At 39.7% G+C, this 27,411-nt stretch overlaps 3 protein-coding genes and 2 long non-coding RNA genes across 8 annotated transcripts; 3 read left to right on the top strand and 2 right to left on the bottom strand.

Moving 5' to 3' along the window:
- Positions 1-956: 956 nt before the first annotated feature.
- LOC126614040 (uncharacterized) lies at positions 957-7,377 on the top strand. 2 transcript variants are annotated; one of them, XM_050281677.1, is made up of 10 exons: positions 957-1,324; positions 1,642-4,758; positions 4,838-5,025; positions 5,343-5,414; positions 5,503-5,655; positions 5,755-5,918; positions 5,997-6,144; positions 6,371-6,493; positions 6,608-6,695; positions 6,806-7,377. In XM_050281677.1, exons 2-10 carry the CDS (start codon positions 1,644-1,646, stop codon positions 7,003-7,005), a joined length of 4,251 nt encoding a protein of 1,416 aa, XP_050137634.1. In that variant the 5' UTR covers positions 957-1,324; positions 1,642-1,643; the 3' UTR covers positions 7,006-7,377. The 2 variants fall into 2 exon arrangements, with proteins under 2 accessions (XP_050137634.1, XP_050137635.1); XM_050281678.1 differs by having other exon boundaries at positions 957-1,345.
- A 1,109-nt stretch (positions 7,378-8,486) lies between these two features.
- On the top strand, positions 8,487-9,034 carry LOC126587468 (uncharacterized). The gene is made up of 2 exons (XM_050252554.1): positions 8,487-8,898; positions 9,018-9,034. The coding sequence occupies exons 1-2, from the start codon at positions 8,487-8,489 to the stop codon at positions 9,032-9,034; spliced, it is 429 nt and encodes a 142-aa protein (XP_050108511.1).
- Positions 9,035-9,057: 23 nt separating this feature from the next.
- Positions 9,058-12,468, bottom strand: LOC126614052 (homeobox protein knotted-1-like 3). 2 transcript variants are annotated; one of them, XM_050281691.1, is made up of 6 exons: positions 11,812-12,468; positions 10,728-10,848; positions 9,927-10,117; positions 9,716-9,847; positions 9,484-9,620; positions 9,058-9,377 (listed from the first exon to the last, which is right to left on the bottom strand). In XM_050281691.1, the coding sequence occupies exons 1-6, from the start codon at positions 12,307-12,309 to the stop codon at positions 9,374-9,376; spliced, it is 1,083 nt and encodes a 360-aa protein (XP_050137648.1). In that variant the 5' UTR covers positions 12,310-12,468; the 3' UTR covers positions 9,058-9,373. The 2 variants fall into 2 exon arrangements, with proteins under 2 accessions (XP_050137648.1, XP_050137647.1); XM_050281690.1 differs by having other exon boundaries at positions 9,058-9,385; positions 11,812-12,467.
- A 7,988-nt stretch (positions 12,469-20,456) lies between these two features.
- On the top strand, positions 20,457-22,535 carry LOC126614073 (uncharacterized). 2 transcript variants are annotated; one of them, XR_007620263.1, is made up of 4 exons: positions 20,457-20,682; positions 20,784-20,852; positions 21,523-21,582; positions 22,329-22,535. It is a non-coding gene; the product is annotated as an uncharacterized LOC126614073 (long non-coding RNA). The 2 variants fall into 2 exon arrangements; XR_007620262.1 differs by lacking the exon at positions 21,523-21,582.
- A 1,044-nt stretch (positions 22,536-23,579) lies between these two features.
- On the bottom strand, positions 23,580-25,539 carry LOC126614077 (uncharacterized). Its single transcript, XR_007620266.1, has 2 exons — positions 24,111-25,539; positions 23,580-23,884 (listed from the first exon to the last, which is right to left on the bottom strand). It is a non-coding gene; the product is annotated as an uncharacterized LOC126614077 (long non-coding RNA).
- Between the last annotated feature and the right edge of the window lie 1,872 nt (positions 25,540-27,411).

Here is a 27,411-nt window from a genome sequence, read left to right as displayed (position 1 = left end):
ATTATTTCTTACTGTAAATACTTTAGTTCATGAGAATTACAGTAAGTTCTATCGTCGAATGTAGACATACATTTTTTCTTTTAATAATTTACTCTTAAGTATGAATAGTTACTTAAACAAGTCTAGGCGTTTTTTTATAATTTTCAATCGTCTATGAATCATCAAAGTGGTCGCTTGTCGTTCAGAGCCTAGACAGGACCTTGATAGCACTAGGCAGAATTTTTAAAACAGTGGTAATGCTTTAACATAAACTCATAACTTATATTTATCTTTTTTTAATTTTCTAATGGCATGTGTTTAATATTCATTACTTTTTGTATTAACAAAAAATTAAATAAAATTGAACGATTGAAACCCTAATTAGTAAAACAATCATGATTTATTGACCATGATCATGCGATCAAAGTAATTAAAGATTGATCACGAACAAAAATAAGAAGTTAAGGCTTCAATTAAGTTGTGATTAAAATGGCATGATTGCAGTTAAAATAAGTAACCATAAGTAGATACGAAATTACTACCAACAATTCTATCATAAATTATTAATTAAATAATATGTTGTATGCATAGTATAATTTAATGTAGTATTTGAAGGACCGTCCAAGATTTTAGTTTTGTATTTGTCTTCTCCTACCTTGCCACAATGTCGATAAATTTTTAAGCCCACTAAATATATAATTTGGTATATCAAGTCTCATTATATTAATAGTTAAAATATTTTTAAATATTTAATTATTTGTATCATAATACTTAATATACCAGATTATATTTTCGACATATTAAAGAATCCTCGACAAGGCCATTAAATTCAAAAAAAAAAAAATATATATATATATATATATGTTTATATATTATTTGCATATGTCACTATCAAAAATAAAGTACTCCTAGGTTCCCAACAACAACACATAATACTACACTTTTTTACTGATAAATCATAATCTTGCATGAAACATTCCACGTGGCTTCCCCCGTCACCTTCTCTCTTCTCTCTTCTCCAAGACTTCAAACCAAAAACCATAATTTTTCTCTTCAGCCACTCTGCCATTTTCCTCACAAACACATCATTTTCCCGAGAAAATAAAATCCCACCACGGAAAATATTCAACGATGGATGGAACAATAAAAGGACCAGATTTTTAGAGCGAGAAAGTGCCAAGGAGCTGCTAAGGGGACGCTTGTCACTGTGAGCTTTGATTCCTTCGGAGTTTGGAAACTGCACTCCACCGACTCGGACTCTCTCTCTCTCTGTGTTTTTTCTTCTCCTCCATCTTATCTCTTCCACACACTCTCTCTCTCCTCCAAACGCCAACGTTTCAATCTGGTACTTAATCTCTCTGTGTGTGTGTGTTTTTTGTTCAATTATTTGTGTTTATTGTCCCCTGTTTTGGATATAAAGCTGTAAAATTTTGTTATAGTTTGGTGCAATCTGGCTAGGGTTTATAGCAGATGATATAGAAAAGCTTCAGTACTTAAATTAGAATTAACAAAATGAAAATCCCAGATGAAAAGACCTTAGCTTTATCGCAATCCAGATGAAAAGATTTTAGCTTTATCGAATTTGGATCGTGGGTTTTCTTATTTAGGATTGATTTTGCAGACCCTTGATTGAATTTTGAAATTTTTTTTAATTAATTGTAGATATGGCGTTTGATCAAAATTCGTTTCCCAAAGAACTGAGACAGTTAAATGTAGCTCGAACTGTGGCCGAAGAACCCCGCATTGCGCAGGCTACTACAGCTGCTCGAAACCCTGATGGATTTTTCCCCAGCCACCCAGTTCGTGAAGTTAATAGCCCTCATTCAATACCTGTTTTTTACCAAGCACCGGTTGCCTCGGAGGCTGGGCATGTTGGCCTAGGGTATGGAAATGCCGTGTCGGGGGTGCCCCCGTGGTTCCCTGGCCCCCGCATTGCTGTGCCGGTGGGGCATCCAGGTGTGAACCCTGCCGTTGGTGTTGGAATTGGTTACAGTCCTAATTTGGGCAGTCGGGTCGGCGGAAATGATGTTGATCTTGTAAGCTCTGATACTACAACAACTGCTTCTAGGCCTTCTGACTGTAGTTCGAATATGTTTAATAGGAGTGCTGGCAGTGGTCTAGATCATGGAGTTAATGATATGGCAGCTGGGTTCGGTTATAATCCCAATTTAGGCAATAAGGTCAGTGGCAATGTTGCTGATCAGACTGGGAATGATTTGACATCGGGATATGGTTATAATGCCAATTTGGGCAGTCGTGGCAGTGGGACTGAACAAGCAAGTGATGACGGTGGGGAAGATTCTGTGTATGGGAAGAAAATAAAGCTTCTGTGCAGCTTTGGCGGAAAGATTTTGCCCAGACCAAGTGATGGAATGTTGAGGTATGTTGGAGGGCAGACAAGGATTATTAGTGTTCGGAGAGATGTGAGCTTCAATGAGCTAGTGCAGAAGATGGTGGATACATATGGGCAATCTGTGGTCATTAAATACCAGCTCCCCGATGAGGATCTCGATGCACTGGTGTCGGTTTCATGTGCTGATGATCTTGACAATATGAAGGATGAATATGGGAAGTTGGTCGAGAGATCTCCAGATGGTTCAGCAAAGTTGAGGGTATTTTTGTTTTCTGCTTCTGAAGTTGATCCATCTGGTGTCGTACAAATTGGGGATTTACATAATAGTGAGCAGAGATATGTTGATGCTGTCAATGGGATTATGGATGGGGTGAGTGTTGGTATCGTGAGGAAGGAGAGCAATGCAAGTGCAACTTCAACTCAAAATTCTGATTTTAGTGGGACTGATGTTGTTGATAACTCAGTTCCTGGTCAGGGGGACAATACTGGACTTCCATCACCGGGCAAGTTATCACCGAAAGGGGATTCATCTACTTCTCATGATGCTAGTACAAGGCTGGTATTTGTGGATCCTAAGCCTGCAATTTATTCTGAAGTTTCTACAATTCCATTGGTCATTCCTGTGGTTAAGTCTGGGCCTCCCCAAACACCATCTTCTCATCCGGAAGGTGAATTAGAAACATCTGTGCCTGTTACAGTATCACAGCCGCAACCTGGAATTGGCATTTCATCTACTGCTCCTTATCTGCAAACTTATGTTGGTCCTCGCCAAGAGGTTGTGACACGGTCAGACCATATCCAGCTTCCTCCTCAGATGGGTTTCCCAAGTCCTCACCTATTGGGAACTGCTGGTCCTGTATTCACCAAACAGCAATACGGTGATAGTATTGCTGGCATCACCCCGCATCACTTCATTCCTGCAGTGCACATGACAATGACTCCCTCGTCTTCTCATGTTAATATAAGACCAAGTGTGCTTCAGCCATTGATCCATCCACAACAGACTCGGTTGGATAAGTATGTAGGCGAGAGTACCTTTGTTCCCAAGGTTGTCCAGCTTCCTGCTGAACAAAGCTATAATTCCTATCAGGTTCAAGTACCCTCAACAACAGCAGGAAGTGCTTACGGATGGCATCAAGTTCAATCACCGGAGCATGTGATTTACCATGATGCATTGAAATCTCACCAACAGGAAGTGTATCCCAAGAAGTCCACAAAGTTCCAGGACTGTTATATGTGTCAGATAGCATTGCCTCATGCACATTCTGATACTGTGGTACAGGTTCAGAGAGACATTGGCGGAAGCCCGGTATCTGATGCAAGTCCAACTTATTATGGTCCTCGGCTGGAGGAGAATTTGCGAGCTCAGCCGATGAGCAAGGGAGAAGGTAATTTTGGCCAAGGAGTTGAGGCTCGACCTAGGGTTCAAATTCCAGTAGATCCTCTTCTCGTAACATCTCATTCAGATGTGACTGGCCTCTCTCAGATTTCATCTCCACAGGGCGTTATCCAGAGAGGAGGTGATGTGCAATCACCAAATGGTGCATTCATGGTCAGTATTCCTCAGCGTTGTCAAGACGATGTTGTTCAACAACATCCAACACCATTTCATTACCAGGTTAAACAGGAAAATTTACGTAACGATCCTTTTAATCAAGATGTACCTCTTGTTGGAGGCGCACCTGTTGAAACTTCAGAATGCCTGGTTCGTGAATCTCCAACTGCATATGATAATTTGAGACAAATCGACGGGAGGATGGAAACACTCAGGATAAATCCCACTGAGATTTATGTTAACAAGGAGCATGGTAAATCACCTTGGGATATACCTAGAATGGAAGACAACGTTGATCACAAAACAGCACAAGTTGGGGGTAGAGAGGTGGCTGTGGATAACCTCGTTGACAAATTAGGCAGGAATCACTTTAACCCGACCGAAGTACTAGCTTCTCCCTCTGCCGAAGTCTCACATGGGTATAGTTCACAGCCAGCAGAATTCTATGATTTAGGAAAACAATCTATATGGGGAAATCCTGAAGCTTATCTGCAATCAAGAGTTGGAATATATCCTTGTGATTCTTACGAATCTAATTATGGAACCCCTGTTGTTTTGACCCATCTCACTGGTGGAATTCAACCTCCTCCTGAATGGAAGGATGAGAATATGAGATTGCAGCCCAAGATGGTATCTAACGAGAGGGAAGGTATTACCTCGAATGGTTTTGGTGCCCAGGACTCCTCAAACTCACTGTTCAGCAATCAAGATCCTTGGAGTTTGTGCCAGGATACTCAATTGCCTCCTAAGCCAACCAAAATACAATTGAGAAAAGAACCATATACAGAAATGCGAATGGACGATGGAGGTCAACAGCCACCAGGCAATTTGAACAGGGATCTTAGTTCAGAGCATGCCCCGTCGTCCAAAGGTTAGTTAAGTGATGATCTTTCTAGATAAGTTAATTATTTCATATGAACTTTTCTTATTATTTTGCTTCTTTGTCGTAGGATCAGCAGAAGAACAAATAAAGCAAGAACTTCAAGCTGTTGCTGAGGGAGTAGCTGCTTGTGTTTTTCAGTCATCTACGCCATCAGATTCTTACTTGCATGATAAAAATGAGTCTGCTTATGAAACCAATCGAAATGAAGAGGTTCAAAACAATGCTGCAGGGATGCAAAACAGAACAGAAAGTGAGGTATTTAAGAATTCATATATGTACATGTGTGAATTTTTTTTATTATTTGTACGTGTTCTCTAAGAGGTCGCACTTGGTGCGATGGCAAGTGCCTTCGCCCATGAGCAGTAGGTCTCGGGTTCGAGACTTGGGAGCAGCCTCTCCATAAATGGGGGTAAGGCTAGCCGACATTCACCTCTCCCAGACCCTGCGTAAAGCGGGAGCCTTGTGCACTGGGTACAACTTTTTTTTTTTATTTGTACGTGTTCTCTCCCTCTCTGAAAAAATATTCTAGGCTCTCCTGTTGTTTATCTTCTAACTTCCGCTTCCTATTTTAGGATGTCAAATCCAACTTTGCAGATAAGCCAAATCTTGGTTTTCCAGTAGCAGATGGCCTAGGCCGGTTGCAGGTGAAAATTTGGTTTCCATTAATATGTATGTATTGTGATGTTGTGATATTACCATGTACCATTGACCGATTTCTTTTTCTTTTGGCAGATTATAAAGAACAGTGACCTTGAAGAGATGAGAGAATTAGGTTCTGGAACTTTTGGTACCGTTTATCATGGAAAATGGAGGGGCACTGATGTTGCAATCAAAAGAATCAATGATAGGTGTTTTTCCGGGAAGCCTTCAGAACAAGAGCGCATGGTTTGTCTTTTTGTTACACTAGTTTCTAAAACTTTTAGCTTTCATTCATTCATAACTCTTTTACTTAATTCGTATGTTGTGGTTTATGTATTCAAACAGAGAGATGATTTCTGGAATGAGGCTATCAAGCTTGCTGACTTGCACCACCCCAATGTGGTAGCTTTCTATGGGATTGTGCTTGACGGACCCGGAGGTTCTGTGGCAACAGTGACAGAATATATGGTTAACGGCTCTCTGAGAAATGCCTTGCAGAAAAATGAGAAGTAATGTATTTGCTTGGCATTTTGTTGTCCGTAATTTTCAATTGGGATAAAAATCTGACACAGATTTAATTTTATCAGGAGTTTGGACAGGCGCAAGCGCCTCATGATTGCAATGGATGTGGCATTCGGAATGGAGTACCTGCATGAAAAGAAGATAGTACACTTTGATTTGAAAAGTGACAACTTACTTGTCAATCTTCGAGATCCACACCGCCCAATATGCAAGGTAGTGACTTTATTTTGCTCCTTGCATTCGCATATTCTGGTTCGTTTTGTGGTAGATTTGATCTTTCGTTTCTTATATAAGCCACATACTTGTTTAAAATGCAGCATCTTTATTCAAAAACGCACATTTTTCATTGACATGCTTTATAAGATGCTTCTTATGTAACATACTGTAATTCGTTTACGTGTTTAGAATATTGTGTTCACTGGTTTCTTTCTGATGCCAGGTCGGTGATTTGGGCCTATCTAAGGTGAAATGTCAAACGCTGATCTCCGGTGGTGTGCGGGGAACACTTCCATGGATGGCACCGGAGCTGTTGAATGGTAGCAGTAGCCTTGTTTCTGAGAAGGTTTGTGCTTTCTTATTTAATTTATTCTAAATCGTCTCAAATGATTGCGACTCACTTCTTAGACCTGTTTTTAATCCTTAGCTCTTTACCCTCCTCTTTTGTTGCATACAATAGGTCGATGTGTTTTCTTTCGGTATCATGTTGTGGGAGCTGCTCACTGGAGACGAACCATATGCGGATTTGCACTATGGTGCTATCATAGGTATCTTCTACTGCTCAATACAACTTCGCACTTGTTAACAATGCTCGGCGCCTTGAGGTTTTACTCAGATTCGGAGATGCTGATATCCCGCTGTTCATATGTTAATGCAGGTGGTATTGTGAGCAACACATTGCGGCCACCAATACCGGACTCTTGCGATCCTGAATGGAAGTCACTGATGGAGAGATGCTGGTCATCAGAGCCGTCCGAGAGGCTGAGTTTCACTGAAATTGCGAACGGATTACGCTCCATGGCAGCAAAGGTTCCTCCTAAAGGACAGACCCAACCGCAGCAACCCTCGGCAACATAGTCTCAGGCTCGAAAATGATCTTAGAAGTTGCTTCATCGTCGATGTCTCGCCGGCGTCGGCACCGGTACCTTTGTGTTTCGAGCCCTTGGAAGATAAACTTAATATTTGCTTTGCTTTATAGTGATGGGGAAGTTGTTTTATTGTTTTATAGAAACATATTGGTCTTATAAAAGTCTCAACTCATATAGGTTTTACCTTTGAACCAACTTCAGTACAAGCACTTATCATTGGATTGTATCGAAGCTTAATCTTTGTCGGGATAAGGCTTTGTTGTTGTTTCGTCACTTTGTACACTGGTAACATATTAGGGTTAAATGGAACATGTTCGATTGGCCCGAGTCGTAATCGAAACAAAGATTAAACCTTGTTAAAGTGTTGGGAAGTTACTTGGCTATTTGCAGTTGCACTGAAAAATGAGATCCATAAAGTATAATTGTCTAATGAAGACTCTAAATTGAACTTCAGAATTGGACATTAAGATCACTTAGATTGTCAGTAACATCTAAAATACTACCACGCCAAAGCTTAATAGAAACGTTTTGGTTTCGATTACAAAATTTTGAGAAAAACTTACCTACAACAGAAATGTCACTGTAACGATATTTTAAGTCAATTACATGAGAATATAGGTCCACTCCTTTTGTATTTTGGGCCTACTCATCCCCTTCTTGTCCCATCTGATGAGTATTTGGCCGGTCAACCACATGGTCCAGACAGAAGAACTCCTCCAATCGCATATTATGTGTAGTTATTTTTAACATGACATTTTGTCAATATTGTTTACTTCTTATGGGGGATACAGATACTTCCTTGCATTTGTTTACGCCACCATGACATTCCAAAATAATAAAACGATGTAGAACAAATTAAAATGCCATAATATTACATTATCGATCCAAAATACCACGGTGGCACTCCACATGTTTGGGGTCTGTCTTCGTTTCTTTTGTTTTGACCAATAGCAAGTCGTCGTCTCTTAGGGCGTGTGGGTTGTGGCGGGGAATGTTTAAGGCACCGCGTTGGTGAGCATATCAACTGTGGCGGGGAATGTTGAAGATTTGGAGAGATTTTTCAATATGTTTGGAACACAGGACAGAATATCACACGTCATTTTATTATTGGAGAAAGTTTTTTTCAAGTGTCATTCCAATTGTATAATGAGATGTAGTGTTTCGTTCTGTGTTCCCGGCATTTTGAAATCCCTCTAAGATTTGCATTAGGAATTCCCTGTTTTGTTTCCACAAATCTACACCACCCTATCAAATCTTTCCTCGAAAATCTATAGATCTTAAGTATTGATCAACTCTTTCCTTCCATATATATATGTGTGTGTGTGTGTGTGTGTGTGTGTGTGTACATATTTCCTGTTTCCTTTTTCTCTTGTATCCCTTTCCCTTCCCTTCCCCTCCCCTATAAATTAACACCCTTCTGCTCCAAGTCTCTCAACACAGATTCTCGCGCTCTCTAGACCAACCGTGCTCATGTCAAACCACGGTTCACTTCGCGAACACAAAACAGATATGGATGTTTCTACTTCTCCTACGTCTTCTTGCGGTTTTCGTGGTTGTTTTAGGACTTCCGGATCACGCAACAACAATGGTCACGAACGCCAACACTTGGTGCAGCAAGAAGGCGGAGGCCGGCTCAAGGAGACAACATGGTGGAAGAAGAAGCTGACAGAGGCTAAGAATAGGTTGTGCCGAAACAAGAAGCAAAAGAAAGCAACGTCGTACGACATTGATAGTTACGCTCTCAATTTCGACGAAGGTGTTGGCAGAGAAGCCGATGCTGCTCTTGGCTTCAGCAGGTTCGCTGACCCTTTTACCAATGAAGATGGTTCCTTAGGCAGAGAGGTTCGCAGGACCGATGAATCAGCTTTCGTAGAATCCAGAGGTCGGATTCAGTGTCGTCTGTGCTGCCTTGTTTCCTTTTTCGATAGGTTTTCTTGCACTGTAAGAAACAGAACAATCTGTATTCTTTTTTCAGTTGTATTTTTTGCCTTAAAATTACAGATTCACATTCTTCATAGACATTCTCATTCATAAAAATATGTATAGAAAGCAAGCGTTTTATTTAATATGCGATCGGTATACAAAAAATCTACATAGATCCACTGAAACGTAGTACATTAAGGCTACCTGGTTCGAGTTTTTCGTGTTACATGCTTAGAGTTTGATGATATTATGGTACTATAAGACATGGATAGTGTCGGGGTGCCTCAGACTCGAAGCGATCGATCCAAAGATGGGCAGCATACCATTTGAAGGCTTGAAGCTTTTACTGTACGAGAAATATTAAATTCCTTGCTCTCTGTTGCTAGATTTTCGACTAAAATCATGACATTTACTTCAATCGTTGGTTGTTCATGTCACCTGCATTACTTTTTTTTCCAAATTACAAATTGAGACAAGTTTATATGAAGTTTACGAAACAAATTAACTCGAAAAAACAACCATATTATGTTAATCGTAATCCTACCTCTTGCGTTTGCTCTTGAGAACGGAAGTCGATGAAATGTTGCTGTGCCAATTCCTTTTTCTTTGATTAATAAACCAGTTATTGATCTGTTTCAACTGCAAGCCTGTTTCCTGCACCAATCTGGCCTTGTCTTCCTCCTATCGAAGTGAAAGAGCGTCTTAATTAGTAGCTATTACAAAAGAATCTGCTAAACTGAAAGCTTCAAGGGGATTATAACAAAGTTCAAACTCACTGTCGGGTAAGGCCACTTGGAATGCGATTGCCACCAAGATTTTAAGACAGAAGTTGTGTCACCTGGCAGTTTCCCCGCTCTTCTCTTGCGCAGAATTTCCTCTCTAATGTCGACGATCTTTTCCTTGTAACCCTAATAAGCAGAGGTTATCAGCTACACTAATTGTCCACACCGAAAATGTATATATACGCTGTAAGTCTATAGTTTGTACCTGTTTCAGTTCATGCTTCAGTTCCTGCCTTACGCGCTCCATTAAGGACCTCTCACTTTCAGTCGGAACAAGAGGGCCAAATCCCATGGTGTCTGGCCCGTCCAGACTTCCATCATAGGAGTTGATGTCGCTATCTAACTGGTCATCATCATCGGACATGGTAGCACCCGTTCCTTCACCCGTGGATACACCTGTGAAAGCAGCTTAAAATATTTAACTGTAAACCATCCATAAACAAATGTTGATCACGATCAGCAACCAAAAACGAGCAATAACAACTGACGACACTACACAAGATGTCTTATCCTATATCCGAATTTATAGAGACAGGCAATCCAAAGTGATGACACTAATCAAAGCTAAAAGACTCAACGAAAAAAAAAAAACTTAAGTCAGTGCAACTTCTGCCCTCGTCTTTCCTCTTCACACCGATGAAGTCTTTAACAGCGCGACACTGACATCAACCTCAAACTCAACCTCAGGATTCACGATAACAATGGAAACAATGTCGATGGTTTTGATGGTTTCGCTATTGCAAAATCCCTCTTTTCGCAGATATCTAAACACGTAGAGTTAAACATAGTTTTTTCGGGGGAAGGGCAATAAAAGAACAACTATTAGGCAGCCTTATATAAACGATGCTCACATTTAGGACACACCAAAAACAGTTTAGCACATGGGAAGTAACATTCATGTTCTTGTCCTTTTTCCCTGTCTCCTACTTTTCGGATAAAGGCAGCGAAATGGGGAGGAAAGGATCAAGATTTATGGGACGATCGAAACTAAAGAAACAAAAATTACCTGTTAAGCTTTGCAGAGACTGATCAAGCTCCCAACAAGCCATCACTGCTTCCATTGCGTGAACTCGGACATGCTGCTGCAGTTGTTCTTTGAAGGAGCAAAGCAAAAGAACATAATTCGTCTACAAAATCACAACGAGCAAAGATCAGATGACGAAAACCGAAAGTTTAACAAAATTATGAACATCTCGTTATGTTAGACCCTCAACCAACATCGTAACCAAAGCATTTTGTTACAAAATTACAATGTGACTTTTATAAAGTACATAAATTTATGTGTTTTGCAAATCTCAAGAACATTTTAGCTAAAAAGCCTAAATTTATTTATAGAAGAAAGAGAACAGCAAAGGAAGAACTAGGCGTCAGCGGATTAGGCGAGCAAGACTACGCACCAGGATTCGATTGTTACAAAATTACAATGTGACTTTTATAAAGTACGTAAATTTATAGCTTTTTAGCTAAAATGGTCCGAGGTTTGCATAAAACATCATTTTGGTTCCTGAGATTGAGTTACAAAGCTTTGAAAATTGCTTAAACTTCGAGCCAAGAGCTCCTAAACACTTAACGGAATTTTTAACGGAATAACCAAAATAATGGATGGTGAATAATCTCAGGACCATTTCTATTGATTTTCAATCTCAGAGACCAAAGTAATGTGTTTTGCAAATCTCAAGAACATTTTGGCTAAAAAGCCTAAATTTATTTACAGAAGAAAGAGAACAGCAAAGGAAGAACTAGGCGTCAGCGGATTAGGCGAGCAAGACTACGCACCAGGATTCGATTGTCTGGATACATACCTAAATGTTTAGACTTAATATTATAGTAGAAATTATAAAGAAATTGGAGAGATTGATTTGCAGAACAAATTCTAATTCCAAGACATGCCACTAATCAAACTACTAATTAAAGGATTAAGATTCTCCAAAGCACTTGTAAAGTGGAATAATTAGAGAATTAAGCAACATGATTCTTCACTGCCACCTCAACTAATTACACGACACTCTAAAAATATCCAGAAATTAAAAATGTTTTAAACTTTCAATAATATGGAATTAAAAATTAATTAAGATTTAATTAGTGCTAACCATGAACAAATCAAGTTCTTTCTCATCCATGACTCCAACATCCCCATTGGCTCGGAGCGCCGAGTAGTTGTCGACCACCCGCTGCGACTGCAAGAGCTTCTCATCGATCCTTGGCAGCTGATCGACCGGCGTAGCGATCCTCAAGCACGACACGTGCGCCGACACAAGCTGCTCATACAGAGGATGTCCCACGATGTCGGCCTTGAACCTCGCGCTCTCGCACTCCAGCTCGTCTTCCCCCTCCTCCTCTTCTCCGCCGTCGTAACCGCTTATCTCCCTCCGGTTCCGATCGCTGCAGCTGCTGCTCTTCCCGGACGGCGATATGACCACGTCGTCGTTTCTCCCCGCGTCGTGGAGGCCGCCGAAGCTGGTGTTCTGCTGGCGGAAAGCTGCGTTGTTGAGCCACGTCAGAGCTCCGGAGAGCGGCGGCTGGTCCTCCGCGAAGGAGTGGAACGCCATTCCGTGAGGGGTCTGCTGCTGCTGGTGATGAAACGCCATTTTTGCGAGTTGAATTGTGAGAAATCAGAGAGAAGAGCTTAAAGCTTATGGCTTTTTCAGTGCATATAGGAAAAGCGAGGCTTGGAAAAGCCAAAAGCGGCTTTTGAGTCAAGAAAGAAGGTGGGGTTTGTTGAAAGTTTGAAACTTGAATGTGTTATTAAGCAAGGAGGAGTCCTACTGTCTGCACAGAGTGACGGAGAAGACGACTTTTGGTTGCGTGAGGACCGAGGAAGACAATTGGACGGCCAGATTGATGGACACGTGGCGAAGTAGTAAGACAAAGATTGATTATTTATGATTGTAATAAGAATTCTAGACTTCTAGATTTGCAGCAAGTGTAGCTGTAGCCTGTAGCCATAAATGTGGATAAAGGTACACAGGCGCATCCTAGGCACAATCTAAAACCAAGTACCTAACACTTTTATTAGTATATATTTCATCGTGTGACACATACTCGAAAGTTTTTGTGATCATCGCGCACAAGTTACTCGATGTTATTGTTCTACTTAAGTTATAGCATATGTATCGATTAATCTTATGACAAAAAAAAAAAAAACTAATCTAATGAGAAAGTGTTCAAAGGTTCTTCTGATTAACTGGTCAGGTCACCCATACATTACACGTGAATGCTTTCTTTGAAAGTTACATATGCGTCGGGCCGAATTGTAGCCAACTAATTTAGAGTATGTTTCATTGTGAGAGCGTGACTGTCCAGTTGATCAAGTTGTCTTGCATAACGTTTGTCTGAATTTATTTATTTTTTAGTACTGGGAGAAGTGAGGAACATAGAATGGTTGAGTGGTAGTGTGAGAAAGGTAAAGAAGCATTACAATAAAATCTCAATAAATGAATGTTCGCGGTCATAATCAAAATTTTCAGCCCCAACTTGGGTCAGTGTACTAAGATAATAACCTCGGTTAAATAATAAAATCTTTCAATTCATTATAGTGGTATTCTCTTTTACTTGTAAGTGAGAGGTCTTAGGTTTGAATCTCGCCAAAGGTAAATTTGAACCATATTATTGCTAACCTATTATGAGGCTTAGCTCGCTCTTTTACTCCCTTAGTGCAGACAATAACGTTTGCTAAAAAACAAAAACAAAACGTAGAGTGGTGAAATGGACATAGGATATATTGATTCATTTATTTTGGTTTGGAGTGTTTGGACCGTTTGGTGGTATTGTGGGGTATGATTGCTTCCTACTTCAACCCTTGGGGCTTTCCCTCTTGTCTCTTCCACTAAACTATTTGCCTTGCCCTAACAAAATAATATCTAAATAAGATATTTAAACAATTACCAACCTCTTGGAGCCATATATATACGCACAAACACATAGATTTTGTATTGTTGCAAGAAGTTTCTTATATGATTTCGACAGAACGTGCAGCTGTTGGCATGGTGGAAGGACTATAGACATTGAAAACATACGTGTCTATATATTAAAAAAAATGTGGCAGCGATTCATTACTAACTACATAGATATTGTTCCTCAACTCGAATCTTATAATTTTCAGGTGTGTAAGAAGTTTCTTAAATGACTTTGGTAGAAGTTCCAGCTGTTGGTATGGTGGAGGGAATATAGACATTGAAATTACACTTGTCTATATTTTTAAAAGATGTGTTAGCGATTAATTATTAACTACACTGATATTGTTCCTCAACTCGCATCTTATCATTTTTAAGTGTGAAAATTTTATCACTAAAAACTCGATGTAGCGAGAAATAAACCACGCTCATCATATTTAATTTTGTTAATTTTCTGATTCGAGATGTTTAATATTTTCAACAATATATGTTTTAAAAAGACATAAAAATGAAGAAGTTGGTCGACAAGAAAGTAAAAGGAAAGTATGGAAGGGAAGGAGCAACTTTTCTTTTCTTGTGCTTTAATGCTTGAGATACGCTTGACAAATGGAAGTTTTTAAGGTCAAGACAAAATACCAAGATGTCACTCAATGAAATATTCAATCACAACAAATCTTATGGCAATATCTTGGATAGATTTCTGACTGTATTCGGAATACGAGTCATAACATTACATGTCATTACATAATTAGAGGAAAGTTTTTTTTTTTCAAACATCCAACTAATTATATAATAACATGTGATGTTTTACTTTGTACTTTAGACACACTGAAAAATATATCCAATATCTGCCAATCTATTTAATAAATTCACATGATGAGTTCATGGTTTAGCTTATATATTAGAGTAATTCGTGTGAACTCAAACGATAAGATTGTGGTGGGGCAATTATGTCAATTATGTCTATACTCGAGATTACGTGTTTGACTCGACGCAAGTATATGTTTTTCAAGATGTTAATAATTTCGGACCGAATTAAACTCATATTTATATGATTTACCCACATAGGTGGTGAGTGGATTTCAACCCAATTAGGTTGATCTTGGTAAGGATTTTTTGAACCGTATGAATGTAGGCATAATTACTTAATGGATAGTGATTAGGCACTAATACGAGTCTAATTTATTGTGAAAAAACGTGATGAGCACATCGAACACATTCATAAAATATCACAATGACGTAACTATTGTGTAGGGTAACTAATGTCTAATTATTTAGTAAAGATGGAACATGTGATCATAAATTTAAGATTATGAAGACACTTTTTTATGCAATAATTAGCGAGATTCATCATCATTAGTCGTAAAATACATGCAACGATTATGCACCCTCAATTTAGCCATCGGTCTTTCAAGTTATTTATTTGATAAGTTATTTATCACCACCGTTAGACTTTAGAGATAAAATATTAAATATAAAAGTATGATCAGACCGTTGATAAGATCACATTGAAAAGAAGTGAGATGGGTGGTTTAAAGGTTGCACCCTGTACGAAGCCGGATGATATCCGAATGCGGTAGAACTTTATTGTTTCGTGAGAGTGCTTAACTGTTAAACTGGTTTAAGTTGTCCTACTTAAATTTTTCTCGTCGGTTGGAAACTAGATTTAAGAAGGGGATAATATAATAAATAAAAAATCAAGGAGCGTGCAAATGTGGGTATGGTTGACAGATGTGGGGGAAGTCGTTAGATTTGATCGGTCTCTGATTACCCGGGAGGGACAGTTTACCAAACTCCCCAATCAATGACGTTCGCTTTCGGACGTCCTCTTCAGAGGTTCGTCGGTTGGTCCTTACCCTGTCCACTGACCTCAAACCCGTACGAGCACACGTGTCGTCCCTAGGTTTCATGGACCACCTGGGAATACACGCCCCATCGTCGGAGAATCCTGTTCGTACAGCTGTACAAAAAAGCAGCAGCAGAAGGGAGGTGGTGGGGACCACCTGCAGGAGGGACACAGGAGTGATAGCTAATCGGCCGTAAGATTGAATTTGGCGCTAGCGGCTGAAGTCACTGCAGGACTCCTTCACGCGCGGCTGTTCGTGGTCCCCACCTTCCCTATTTGCGTGCGCCCTATTGGGCCGAAAGAGAGAAGGGCTACATCTTCGTCGTTCGTAGATTTCCCTTGGGCCTTGCGACTACGGGGCCCAAGGTGTCCTTTCCATTGAGACAGAAGAAGTTCGTAGAAGTTTGAGATGGGTCCACCCAATCCAGACCGTACGTTTGTTTGTCTTCGGATCTTGTCCGACCAATTCATCTACCTTCATAAACCTCACTCTTTTCTTTTTTCACTTTTTATTTATATTTTTTTTCTAAATTATTTTGCCGACTGACGAACTGATTACTTATCCTTGAAGGGCCAAGCCCAACTTACATGAAGCCTCCTTTTCTATTTGCTGAAACAGAAGTGAGAACATCACTACCCAATTGGGAAGTAATGTTTTTGTATGTAGATGCATTTCATGGATACGTACATACATTTCATACATACAATTGGCATTGCGCTATCCAGTTACTTCTTACACACTCCTTATTAATTTATGTCATTTAATCTTTTTCATTTCACTCAATTCGACAGCGGAAAATCGAGGGGAATGTGTGGGAGGTACAAAGGATATGTAGATATCATCACAGCTCTACAACTAACCAGTATGAATACATTTCGGTGCATACATTTCAGTACCCACATTTAGGTATATTAATTTAATATAATACATTTCGGTGCATATAATTCAGTACATACATTTCGGTACTAACATTTAAATACATTAGTTCAATATAATACATTTTGGTACTAACATTTAGGCCCTATTTGGCACACCGTATAAGGTACCGGATAGTACTAATAATACGAAGTACGATGTTTGGTGTCCGTTTAGATTAAATAGCCATTGGATTAAATAACTCAGGCCCACCTTTTTTATCTTGTCTTTACCCGCTTGCTTATACCGTCCAAAACCACAGTACAATTTAGTCAGGCTGAAATTTGTCGCTCTCTCATTCCTCTCCAGACGCACTCTTGCTCTCTCGAATCCCAGGTTCACCTTCTCAAGTTCTTTCTTCTTCGTTTGAATCCCACTTCGTCTTTTCATTTTTCTTCGTCTTCCCAGGTTCTGCCGCTCCCTCTGTTCTTCCGCCTCCCTCTGTTCTTCACCGTTGGCCAAATCACCATTGACCCAAAATAGCAGCACTAATTCACCAATCGTGGGGTTGTATTTATTGGAATTCTATATGTTACAAATACCCCATCTGAATCTGCAGCAAAGAGGAGATAAAAAAATATATATATTCACCAATCGTGCGCCCAACCATTGGCCTTCCCTATGTTCTTGTTTTTCCGACGAACATGAATCAATTATTCTGGTAGTTTGTGGATTTTTGTTTAGTTAATATGTTTCTGGGCTTCTTCTGTAACTGGGTCTTGCAAAGAAACATGGTGTATTTGCAGAGAGGTTCTTGACTGAAATTGCAGTGAAGGAAAACTTAGTCCGATACTGCATCAAATGTCTGACTAATTTAATCAGTACTATCCGGTGGTTATTTATCATATCCGATATAAATAGTCAGTACAGTTCCAGCTGCCAAACGAGACCTTAGGTACATTAATTGAGTCTTTCAAGTTTGAAGAATGTTAAATAAAATTAATAAATTAAAAAAAAAAACTTTTTTTGGTCAAAAAATAAATAAAAATTTGTTTATTAATAAATTTAAATATTTAATGGAAGACATTAAATAAAATGCACATTGATTATTTAAAATTAAGGACTCATCAAGGGATTATAATAAATATGTAATCTAACACCACATTTATTTTAAATTTCAATCTTCGTTAAAAAATTAGGAAAATTAATGAAAAAAATGCTTGAAAGCTTTAAATTTTAACAATAATAACAAAAAAAAAGTAAAATAAATAATACCAAGATTGACTTTTTAATGTAAAAATATAATTTCTCGTTAAAATGAACAGTAACAATAACTGTTCGTTGAAGTTCTTTAAAAAAATCCTTATAATAAATCAAAATTCAAAGAGCGTGCAAATGTGGCTATGGTTGACAGATGTCGGGGAAGTCGTTAGATTTGATCGGTGTATGTAACGACACTGATTACACGGGAGGGACAGTTTACCACACTCCCCAAGCAATGACCTTCGCTTTTCGGACGTCCTCCTCAAGAGGGTCGTCAGTTAGTCCTTACCCTACGCACAGTGACCTCAAACCCGTACGAGCACACATGTCGTCCCTACGTTTTATGGACCACCTGGGAATACCCGCCGCACAGTCTGAGAATCCTGTTCGTACAGCAGCAGAAGGGAGGTGGTGGGGACCACCTGCAGGAGGAGAAACAACAGTGGTAGATGATCGGTCGTCAGATTGAATTTGGCGCTAGCGGCTGAAGTCGCTGCAGGACCCCTTCACGTGCGGCTGCTCGTGGTTCCCACCCTCCCTATTTGCTTGCGCCCTATTGGGCCGAAAGAGAGAAGGGCTACATATTCGTCGTTTTCCAATGGGCCTTCCTACTGCGGGGCCCAAGGTGTCCTTTCCATTCAGTGGAAGAAGTTCGTAGAAGTTTGAGATGGGTCCACCGAGAGAATCCTCCTCCCAATTCACCTACCTTTATAAACATCACTTGTTTCTTTTTCACCTTCTTTTCTTTTCTTTTTCCTCTTTTTTTTTTTTTTTTTTTTTTTTTGGCGCCAATTGACGAACTGATTCCTTATCCTTGAAGAGCCAAGCCCAACTTACATGAAGTCTCCTTCTTTTTTTTTTTTTTTTTTTTTTTTGCGCCAATTGACGAACTGATTCCTTATCCTTGAAGGGCCAAGCCCAACTTACATGAAGTCTCCTTTTTTTTTTTTTTTTTTTTTTTTGCGCCAATTGACGAACTGATTCCTTATCCTTGAAGGGCCAAGCCCAACTTACATGAAGTTTCCTTTTCTATTTGCTGCAATGGACCGGGTTGAGGCCCAAAAACAGATCCAATTCCAAGTCCGATATTTCCAGCATTTGCAAAAAGAGAAAACGGAAGTGCGAACATCACTACCCAATTGGGAAGTAATGTTTTTGTATGTAGATGCATTTCATGCATACGTACATACATTTCATACATACCATTGGCGTTGCTCAATCCAATTACTTCTTACATACCCCTTATTAATTTATGTCATTTAATCTTTTTCATTTCACTCAAGCCGACAACAGAAAATTGAGAAGAATGTGCGGGAGGTAAAAATGATATGTGGATATCATAACTCTACAACTAACCAATATGAAGTTGGTGTAAACAATAGCATCTAAGGTATCTTCAAACTATAACATAGACCGATGCTTCTTTGTTCTTATTAGTAATGTTCATTATGCTATGTTGCCTAACTAGGTAGGATGCGGTGGTATCTTAGGCCAATCACGCATCGTCACAGTAAAAATGTTAAAACACACGACAAGGCCTGATAGGCTTGCAATACTGCCACTATCACCTCATTGTAGTAGGTAAGTTTCCCTCCTATCTAAGACAAGAAAGGGAGGCTTCCATAATGTTAGAAGGCTCTCACCGAAACACATGAAGCACAACTTAAGCAGCAGTACGTTCTCATTACAAAATCTTTGCAGAAACAAGGTTTACGTACAATTATAACTTCAAACGGCTCTTAACAAAAATATTGAATATGTGAACTGAACAATATGAACAGTTATATAAATTATATGCAAATGCAATGTAAGTAAAATGATCAAGGGAGACTAGGAGAAAGGGAAGGCTTTGCCACCTTGAGCTCACCTCAACCGCTGATATAAACGGTTTTGAGAGGCTTGTTCCACAGAGCTCGAGCATTCCCAGCTCTCCCGTCACCAAAAAACTCGGCGAAATCGTTGAATTGCTGTATATTCTCCGAAGGCCTGTAGGTCGGTATGGCAGCTTTGGTCGTCACAACATCCATACCTAAACAAAGCAGACCAAAATTAATGGGAAATGTTTTCCGCAATCTTGTTTTCTGCTAAAGGAGTCCTTCATTTGTTTGTGTGATAAAGGGCTCATTTCGGATTGCTTCTCGAGCAAGCATTTTTTGTTTACAAGCGCTTCTGCTACAAGTACTTTTATCCTAGACACATTGAATTTTTTATTAAACTACAAGTGCTTAAAGAAGCAACTGAAAATGCATATTTGGAAATGCTTTATGTAGTATCGGGAAGTACTTCCTAAAGTAATTGACTCGTAGAAAGTGCTTTCTGAACCATCGGAAGGCACTTCCTGCAGACACTAAACTAGAGAAATGCAGAGGAGAAAAATGGAGTGTTGAAATTAAATACTCGGGAAAAAGCTCAAACCTTCAATTTAGCCATCTGTCTTTCAAGTTATTTATTTGATAAGTTATTTATCATCACCGTTAGAGTTTAGAGATGAAATATTAAGTGTGAAAGTATGATTAAGCTGTAACATCCCACATCGTCCAGAGGAATGAATCTTGTAAGCCTTATATGTATATTCTTATATCTTCCTAGCACGAGACCTTTTAGGAGCTCACTGACATCGGGTTCCATCGGAACTCCGAAGTTAAGCGAGTAGCGGGCGAGAGCATTCTCATGATGGGTGACCTACTGTGAAGTTCTCGTCTGAGTTCTCAGAAACAAAACCATGAGGGTATGGTCGGGGCTCTCATGATGGGCGACCCACTGTGAAGTTCTCGTCTGAGTTCTCAGAAACAAAACTCTGAGGGCGTGGTCGGGATCCAATGAAACACCCCACCCCATTTTTTAAAAATATTTTTAGTCTTAATTGGTGAGCCAAGGGGACCACCCCTGATTTCTGTCCCCAGCCTCCCATCTCTCTCTTCCTTCTTCTTCGTCTCTCTCCCCCGTAACTCTCCCTTAGCTCTCTCCCTCTCAGCTATCCCAGGCTCGCAACGAACCCCGGACCCTGCCCTGCGAGTTCGACGGCACGGAGTAAGCTCCGGCGAGCACCGCTCCTTTCGAGGCCATTTCCGGCCAAACCACGGCGAGTTGGCCGGCGTGCAAGGTATCAATCTTTTCGTCTCGTCGAGTACTATAACTTTCCTTTTCGTTTCACCCAATTTCATTGAGTATTGAAGAAGTTATACTCATTTGAATCTTACCCAGTTTCCGACGGGTCCGACGGCTTTCGAGGCATTTTCCGGCCAAACCACTGCGAGTTAGATGTCGTGTGAGGTATCATTCTCTTCGTCTCTTCAAGGGCTACAACTTTCGTTTTTGTCTTGCTTGATTTCGTTGAGTAGTGATAAAGTTATAGCCGTTTAAAGTTAGGTGGTTTTCCGGCCGAATCTCCGGCCTTCTCTCTCGGCAAAACCAAGGCCATCCGGCCTTCCCTTTCCCTTCCCCTTGGGCCTTAAGCCCGTTAAACCCCCCCCCCCAAAGGCCTCAGGCCTTATTAAATGGCCTTGGGCCGGTTTTTGTTAAAAGGCTCAAGCCCAGCCTTTTATTTTGTGAGGCCTTAGGGCCGGTTTTGGTGGGTGTGGGCTGTGTGCTTGCAGCCCGTGTGTGTGTGTGGTTTTGGGCTTAAGCCCAAACCACCCATTTTCACCCTAACCCTTTTTATTCCTAGGCCTATCCAAAACCCAAAAACCTTAGAAAACCCAAAACCCAACAGATCCTAATCCTATTTAACCTAAACCCTAATCCGGATTCAAGCCTAAAACCCGTTTGACCTAGTTTGACAGTTGACCCCCAGTCAACGTTGACTTTAGGGTCGACTTTTCGGGTTTTCGTCCGGGACCCTTCTTAAGGTAATTCGACGTTCTGAACCCATTTCCAATGTCCGTTTTCCCAAATTCAATTGCTATTCTATAGTTTTATTTATTGGACTCTTTAATGTGCTTAGGGGCAATTATTGTGACGTTTCCGTTTTCGCTATTGGCGTAGCTTTTGGCAACTAAGTATTGTGAGTGGACCCCTTCTAAAATTACATGATTTGATAATTTAATTGCATAAATGATTAGCATGCCTACGAATTTATGATTTGATTTATGTGAAGCCTGTTGATTTAATATATTGATTATCGTCTCGTGTTTTGGTGAGGAATTAATTGTTAGCCTATATTGAGCTATATTTTAATATATCGTATTTTCTATAAAAACCATGAACTGGTAGACTATCTGATAGATGACGATAGGATGCTAGAACATGTTTTTGAACCCCTCTTTATAGTGTAGACGATGATCGGTAACCTACGCTATGAAGTGGTATTTACGAGAGGCGTAACATTTTGTGCGTACCTAGTAGACACTATGCCGCCTGGGGCGAGGAATTGGTGTTGGCATTTAGGCCGGGAGAAATAATCCCTAGCTACGGGCTGAGGGACATGAAGAGGCATTGGGCCGGGTGGTAGTTATCTCTGGCTACAGGCGCAGAGACTTAGGTGCAGGCATTGGGCCGAGAGTTATATTTATTCGGTGATCTTACTAGCAGCACACCGCGTTTACGAGACGATTTATGAGACGTTTACTGTTTTGATTTCCGTGATATGGCTTTTGAGATATTTTTGGCATGCTAGGATTTTGTTAAATCCATCACTTATTATGCTAGTAGTTTTCATTATTAAACTGTGGGGGTTATTACTTTGATAACTATTTTATTATTATATATATGAACTTGGTTCACTCACCTTTGTTTTACGCCCCCATTCAGGATTTAGATCAAGGCACCAAATCTCGGCGTGAAGGCACTTCCGCAGCAGCATCTTCGGATCCTCTCGATGTAGGACCCACTTCTTTATTCATTCAATTTTATCTCAATTCTTTTAGTCATTAGGTTTAGTTTTATGTTCTGAACACGTTCCTAAATTATTAACTCATTGTTTTTAAATTCATAACCCTTATTTATTTCTTATTCTTAGCTTTTGTATCAATTAATGGCTTTCGTCACCCTTGGGTGTCGGCCAGCACGTGTCTATCCTTGTATTTCGAGGAATATCAGGGTCGGGGCGTGTCACCCAAAGCGGACAATATCGTGCTACGGTGGAGTTGAGCCTGGGATGTGGTGGGGGCCTGGGCCGGGATGTGACAATTTGGTATCATAGCCAATCTCTGGCCAGAAGTGTGTCATCTCTGGCCGGAAGTGTGCCGACGAGGATGTCGGGCCCCTAAGGGGGGTGAATTGTAACATCCCACATCGCCCAGGGAATGGATCATGTAAGCCTTATATCTATATTCTTATCTCTACCTAGCACGAGACTTTTTAGGAGCTCACTGACTTCGGGTTTCCGAAGTTAAGCGAGTAGCGTGCGAGATCATTCCCATGATGGGTGACCCACTGGGAAGTTCTCGTGTGAGTTCCCAGAAACAAAACTGTGAGAGCGTAGTCGGAGCCCAAAGTGGACAATATCGTGCTACGGCTGTAGAGCGGGCTTGGGATGTGGTGGACCCCGGACCGGGATGTGACACAGGCTGCTGATGAAAAAAAAAAGTCTAGAAATTTAATTACGTGACTTTTTTGTTCTTCAGGAATTACGTGACTTGCAAAAGTAGATTTAAGGACTTATTTTTTGAAAAAAAAAAGAGTCTAGAAATTTAAATTTGAAGAGCAAATTAACATATAGATTTAAAGGCTATATGCAATGTTAGTTGTTTATAGGTGAGAAACTAAAGATATTACGCTGGATCAGGTTCGTTGAAATTTCCAAATGCCTCGTAGAGGTTCGGTGGAAATTTACAAACCCCTCAAAGAGGTTCGGGGGAGATTTGCCAACTCCTCATAGATGTTCGATGGAAATTAAACGCCTTCGAGTTATTGACCGGTCCAACCCGGCTGCATTCATGAATCACCCGTTCAAATTATCATCTTGATAAAGATGGTTTTACTTCGTCGGATATTCATTCTAGTATTTGAAGGATGGAGTAAATTATTTTCTTAATCCAATAGAGTCAAAATTCCTTTCCGTTTTAAGATTTTCAACAACTCCTTACTTCAAGTTTTTAACCCATAAAATTTCACGTTCTTACATTCGGGAAGAGAGAATTAGAAATATCCTATTGATTGCAGCTTTCTTTCCGAACTCCTTTTTATGTAGTCAAAGTAAAGGGTTGCTAGGGTTTTGAGTCAAGGCTTGCTAGGTCTGCTGGGTCCTGGGTATGATAAAGTAGGAGGAGTTCCGCTTCCACCAGTAGGACGGTTCTCTTCCCTTACCAATTGAACTCTCGTACTCTGACCCAATGAAACGAAAAAAATTCTTCCAATGACGAAACCTGTAAGACATAACATAAGTTACCACTTCATGTATTTAGTTCAGCTTCTTATGTTTAACTTAGAAGGTTTGTGATGTGTCAGATATTCATGTCTTCTTTATAATTCATATCTTGCTTGTGTATGTGCTTAAGTTTCTTTGCCTTTGCCAATTGTATCACACTGATATGAATCCAAACTAAATATCTTGTACACGACCAGGAAAGTTTCAGAGAAATAAGCACTTACCGGAAAAGCCAGAAGGTTTCCTTTGTCAGGTGAGCTTTTAGCTTGCAGATGACATTTTGCAACTCCAGTCTGTCGCCCCAGCCTATCCGTCGTTAGTTGCTCAACTGCCAGAGCTTACTTAGCGCTGAACTAAATGTATAATTATTTCTTTGAGTGATGCACTAAATGTATGAATTATGATTATATTTTCTAGTGATGAACTAATGTTTCATGCACTAATTAGTGACGCAGTACTGCTGCAGATTAGAGGAAGATATGAATCGAGCAATCAGGGGCGTGGCTACAATTTATTTTTTTCTTTTTTATCTTGTGTTGGTGATATTTCAATTAGGTATCGAAACATTCATCTCATCGCTCCCACTCTGGAGTAGGAAGGACGAAGAATGAGCTTAGCTTCCATGGCTCCTCATGAGAAGAGTTTTTCGATATCAAGACAGGCGTGTTTGTTTTTTCCTGTCCTAAATTTATAATCTGATTGTTTTGATATGATGACTTACCAACTTGGTGTAGAGTCTATAGACTTTATCTGTATAAATGGAATATTTGTAGCTAACGGAAGACTCAGAAAGAGATTATAAGAAAGGATATGGAGTACTTGACACTTGTAGCTAAAGAAAGATTTGGCACAAGACTGAGTGCAGTGGCATTCAATGATTCATACAGCCCACCCCGTTTAATGAGATAAGGCTTGGTTGTTGTACAAGTAGTATTCTTTGTGTGCAATTTGTGGCGTAAATAAAAAGGTGTTTGGGGGGTGATTGGGAGGATTCAAATAAACAAATGCCTCTTTCCAGACGGTTTTATCTCAAGCTCTCCAGGTGACCTGGATGTCTAGATATAGAGCGAAACAAATAAATTAAAGATGTTACTTTTCAGTTGCTGACCTTTTCCTTGTTGCTCTGCTGTGACAAGCTCTCTAAATCTTGTCCGTGACATGATACAGCACGTTCGGGTCTTCTTTGTTCCGTACTGATGAGCCATCGAGAACAACAAGGCTGTTTCTTGGGGAATGAAACAATCGTTTTTGGAGGGCAAGAGCAAATACCCTTCAAGTTGTGCAGCGCGCAGCTGCAATTGCGGTGGTATGGCCTGTTCTCAATCTCCATGTCCTGAATTGATAAACTTACTTCAATCACGCATTGAAGCATCATTGCCGCTATCCCAAGGATCATCCCTCCCACCTCTCCTCTCCTAAGCTTTAGTGAAAACGCAAGTGTAAGTATGTATGTGCCAATTAAGCTTTTGAAAAAGTGTGCTTCCTTTTTCTACATATGTGTGTCTTTGAAGTGCTTCTGTTACATGCTTATATAGAACACGGAGGGGTGTTTCTTCACGGTAGTGTAGGAGTAACCAAGAGTAGAAGTTTTGTTAGCTTCGCTACGCCGTTGAACTCAAGAGAAGCTTAGCAATGGTGGTCGTTCTTGGGAATCATTATTCTTTTTCAGCTTTTGTTTTTCATGAGGCCTTGTCAAAGTAGTTATTCAACAAGGCAGTTGGTTTTTCTTGAAAAAATCAGCTTCTCGAACACATGCTTTAGAGAGAGAGAGAGGGAGAGTTTAGACAAAACGATTTTCTTACTTAAGCTTAGTTGACTGTTTCTACGACTTTAACATAGTTTTTCTCCGTAATGACGTCTTTTTACTAATCTTGTTACCAATCCTATTGTTATGAGCGTGAGTTAGTTGACTGTTTCTACGCGACAACATCTCCGTTTTAGCACGGCGTCACCGTCCTCTCTCTCTATCTCTCTCTCGTCCTTGTAGAATAGTAACTTTAGGACGTAAAATATGGAGTCACTGTCTCCCTCCTCTCTCGCTCTTGCGTTTTTGCCTTTCAACTTTACCTCATTGGAATTGTCATTACTTGAAAATAACTAATAACCACTATCAGTAAGGTAGTAAACACTATCTGCTTCAATCCGTTTTATTGCTTCAATCCTTTTCATGGTCATTTTTGTATATCCCGGCCTTGTAATCTCGAATCTTGACTGCCTGCTTCCATTTATTTTGAGAAACAATGTTCTGATATGGTATTCGCAATTCATTCAGTGGATCGAGACTCCATGTCGATCGTGTTGTTGCTTTGTGCGATAAGAATTTGAAAATTCGATCGTGACTTTATCTTTTGTGATAAATTGATAACATAATGTGTTTTCCAAAAAAAAAAAAAAAAAAAAAAAAATTGATAACATAATGCAGCTATCTTATATGTACTCAAATCTGTAAGTGAACTTCTCACAGTAACTTTCGATATCACATATATGTAGAAACGTAAGTTCTTTACGGAATTGAAACTTGAAATGCACTGTTGCAATTACTATTCACTACATAAGTTCATGTAAGGTCTCTCCTCTCATTAACGTGTAATTCATTCTCAACAGAATATAGACAGAAACTTTGGTAGTCCTTTGTGTTCTCCACCTTTCTGTGTAAACTCTCGTACTTGACGCTTTTGCCTATGATATGTTTCCTCGTAGCACCACTTATTTGAGTTTTAGTTTTGGCAAGGCCTGTGAGCTTTGGAACCAAGGCATGCGTATTGGCAGCTTATAGTTTGTACTTCGGACTAACAAATTAAAAATGTACACTTTTCTTGGTTGTGTTGCTTATAAAGATCTGCAAGCGGGCAAAGATTTCGCCATCACCAGACATATATCTCGGTCACGTGATCAATGTTATACTAAACAAATGAATATACCCGCCGTAAAAGGCAAATATCTCCTCTGCAATTGGAGGAGATAATGTATGATGATCGATTTTCTTTTTGTTGTATCTTGTTGTCTCATTTGGAGTGTGCACGGTGTACAACCACAAAACTCTCTGTGTGTGTCATATTCTTATGTGGTAGCCATCTTCAATGTCGACATATTCGTAATACTTATATTCATTCGGCAAGAACAAGATAACATTTTCAAAATGGAAAATGTTTTCTAAACTCCCCTTTTGTTCTTTGGATCTTCCTTTTATTTTTTTTAATTACAACTAATATTACTATTCTAAGCTACATTAAAGATCAGTTTGGGTTGTTGTGTTTTCTTTTCTTTCTTTTTTTAAATTTTAAATTGCTTCTGCTTTGCTACGAGACTAAACAACTGTGAAAAAAAAGGCTTTTAGTGAAAAAAAAAAATCAAGGTAGAATTGTCAATATGAAATTCAATATTGTTCACTTGCCTCTATTGATAAAAAAAAATGTTTTTTTTTAGAAGCATGTATAGAGCTGCTTTTGCGTTCTGTTGTTTTGGACTTGTAATTTTTAAGAAGCTACTTTCACTTACTAAACACAAATAAGACCCCAACTTTTT

Source organism: Malus sylvestris, chromosome 2 (assembly GCF_916048215.2).
Source record: "Malus sylvestris chromosome 2, drMalSylv7.2, whole genome shotgun sequence".
NCBI lineage: Eukaryota > Viridiplantae > Streptophyta > Magnoliopsida > Rosales > Rosaceae > Malus > Malus sylvestris.
This window is presented reverse-complemented; position numbering and strand designations above follow the sequence as displayed.